The 2,803-nt window shown below is 45.7% G+C and overlaps 1 protein-coding gene across 5 annotated transcripts in view; it reads right to left on the bottom strand.

The window, feature by feature from the left end:
• Window positions 1-503: 503 nt before the first annotated feature.
• Window positions 504-2,803, bottom strand: part of LOC101853452 (beta-1,4-mannosyltransferase egh) — a 119,634-nt gene continuing 117,334 nt past the window's right edge. For all 5 annotated transcript variants that reach the window (XM_005095260.2, XM_005095263.3, XM_005095258.3 and 2 more), the window contains one exon: window positions 504-2,588. In XM_005095260.2, coding sequence (XP_005095317.1) covers window positions 640-2,451 — 1,812 coding nt within the window. In that variant the 5' untranslated portion in view covers window positions 2,452-2,588 and the 3' untranslated portion in view covers window positions 504-639. The remainder of the gene's footprint in view (window positions 2,589-2,803) is intronic.

Here is a 2,803-nt window from a genome sequence, read left to right as displayed (position 1 = left end):
CCCCCCCCTAAAAAAACCAAAACTGATTCGATTTCGATTTACGGCAAATGTTTCTTTGAAAGTGTTTTTTAGTATTTGAAAAGAAACAAATAAACAGCGACCACTTTCTGTAATTGGAAAATACACTTCCCTAAAAACACAAAAATATCGCTAGGACGAGCTAGCAGCGACTCAATAAAAGATTTTAAAAAAAGGACCCAGATTAATCTCCTGCCACCCCGTTGTTTACCATACACAGCTGTAGCACAATTGGACAGGCGGCAACGTTTTATCATGGGAAAAGAATAAAAACAGTCATCAATATAATAAAGAGAGGCTGAAAAATAATACTGGAAATATCTATAAAATGTAAGCAAATATGCATGTGTCTATGTGTGTGTGTGTGTGTGTGTGTGTGTGTGTGTGTGTGTGTGTGTGTGTGTGTGTGTGTGTGTGTGTGTGTTTATATATTATACATAGCCTTTGAAAGCGGACACAATAAGTTAAAATAATAGCGACAGTATCGAATCACAAGTTGCGTTTATGGCAATTATTTCTGTTTGGCTTGTCTAGGGCAAGTAGAACCATATTCGTCACGCGGTGTTGACAAGCATGCATTGATATAATAATAGTTATTATCATCTGTAGGCAAAGAGCATGCTAGAGAATTTTCATACATTCGCTTTGGACCTGTTTGTTGACAACATAGAATCCGTTCGTGGAGGATTTGGGTATCCAGTAGACGCGAAGTGAGGAAATGTTCTCTAACACGCTGGCTATGATGCCACAGAGCACAGTGGCAATCACTAAAAGGCAACATTTAATCAAGCCGTGCTGCTTGATAGAAAATGTTTGCAAGGTACCCAGAACAAACAGGTAAATGATGATACCAACAACGAACGTGTATATATGATACATCACTGGTGAAGGAGGCATGGGCCAAATCATGCTGATCGGAAACAGAAGCATATTGAAAGGCATGGTGCAGCCCGCGAGACTCATGAGAACGGGGCCGACCTTATATCGCAACGGAATCTTTTTACTGAGAGCTGTCAGTAGAATGCCGTGCATCCAGCGGTGGCGTTGGTGAATGAAGTCGTACAGAGTAAACGTGCTCTTTTCCAGCATCTCTCCCTCCACAATGCCAAAACTGTAGCCTTTACTGAAGGCCTTGCAGGCGAAGAAGCAGTCTTCTGCGATGGATGCTTCGGGACCGTGGTCAAACGAGATGTCTTTTTCAGCCTCGGCGTCGGCCACGATGAAAGAACCCTTCCAGCTGAAGATAGGCTTGTGAAGCACTCCGAGGCTGAAACGTAAGCAGCCATAGTCGATACCCACTCTGACGGAGTCTGCAAGCGTGGTGATCCAGTTGACTACTTGACCGTGGCCGTACGTGATGACACCCTGTCCGAAGGAGTAATCTGCTGCCCCGGCAAAGTTTATAATGCCAATGACAGACTCCTCAGTGAGAAGTGTTTCTTCGTCCAGATGTACGATCCAGTCGCCCGCCTGGAGATTGTCCACCTCGGGTTCGAGAGCGTATTGCAGTGCCCGAGCTTTGAACAAGGAACCTGATGACGTTTTATACTCCGTGGGAACTACAACTTCTCGACTCTGCGCCTGTTTTTCCAAATTTATCGGGATGTCTGTCACGACCTCAAACACGTACTTCTGCAGACCAATATTGTTACAGATCTTGATGTTGTGCCGAACATTTTCGTTGACCAGGTCCGGGTACAGTCCTCGAGTGACCACCCTGAAACACAGGAAAGGACTCAAGGAAGGGCAGCTTTTCAGTTTGGGCTTTGTCGTGAAGACATTGAGGAGGACAACTCCTAGGAAGTTGAAGATGAAAAACGGCAAGGGCACAAACACTAAGCACTGAAGAAAATAGATGAAAAGGGTGACCAGCAGACCATAACGCTCTATCGCGTTGAAGTCGTTTCCTGTGACCCCGCCTCGGATGATCCCGACGAGCCTGATCAACCCGAAGAGAGCAATTACGGACATGGCATGCTTTAGACGTCGGACAGCAGGCGCCGACACTATAGTCATTGCCAGTTGCACCAGGCAGTACTGCCAGTTCGCGCCCTGTACTCGTGAGATACAGCCGACGAGCAGGTGGCGAGTGCGGGAAAACGCAAATACCAACCAGTGTAGCAAGAAGAAGTTTTGAAGCTGCCGTGGCCAGCAGACGAGGACTGGTCGTTTGCTGATGAGTTGCATCAATGACGTGGTCACAGATACGGCCGCTTGAGACAGTGACCGCCACAGGATCCCTATCGGGTCGCGACGCAGGTAATTATTGAGTCTCAAGCCGCAGTTGTCAAGGAAACGACGCCACTGGCGATGGATTCTTTCTGAATGCCAGAGCAGAAAGAAAATAGCAATGAGCAGGACCTGTCGGATGGGCCTTTCCTCGCTGGGAGAAGAATCTGGGTTTCGCCCCAAGAGTTCGCCGAATTTAGTCATGAGGAAATTTCTCCTGATCAGCACCACATTCCCTGGAAGAGTTCGTTATCTGCCAACGGTCTGTAAGATGTTCAGTGACAGGTTCTCTCTTCTGATAATTAGCTGTTCCTTGCTAAACTCCTTGCATCCATATATATCTGGAGAAGGTAAGAAAATATTATATAAATAAACATTGAGCTACACTCAGCGATAGGTGAATAAGCAGAAAGTTGAGCTACAAAGCAGAGGGATAGATAAATAGAGAGGGGTAATTGTAAAAAGACACACACCGACACTTGTACAGCTGACACAGGGATGGATAGATAGATAGATAGATAGATAGATAGATAGATAGATAGATAGATAGATAGAT

The sequence above is a fragment of the Aplysia californica genome, unplaced genomic scaffold, assembly GCF_000002075.1.
Source record: "Aplysia californica isolate F4 #8 unplaced genomic scaffold, AplCal3.0 scaffold00099, whole genome shotgun sequence".
Lineage (NCBI taxonomy): Eukaryota > Metazoa > Mollusca > Gastropoda > Aplysiida > Aplysiidae > Aplysia > Aplysia californica.
This window is presented reverse-complemented; position numbering and strand designations above follow the sequence as displayed.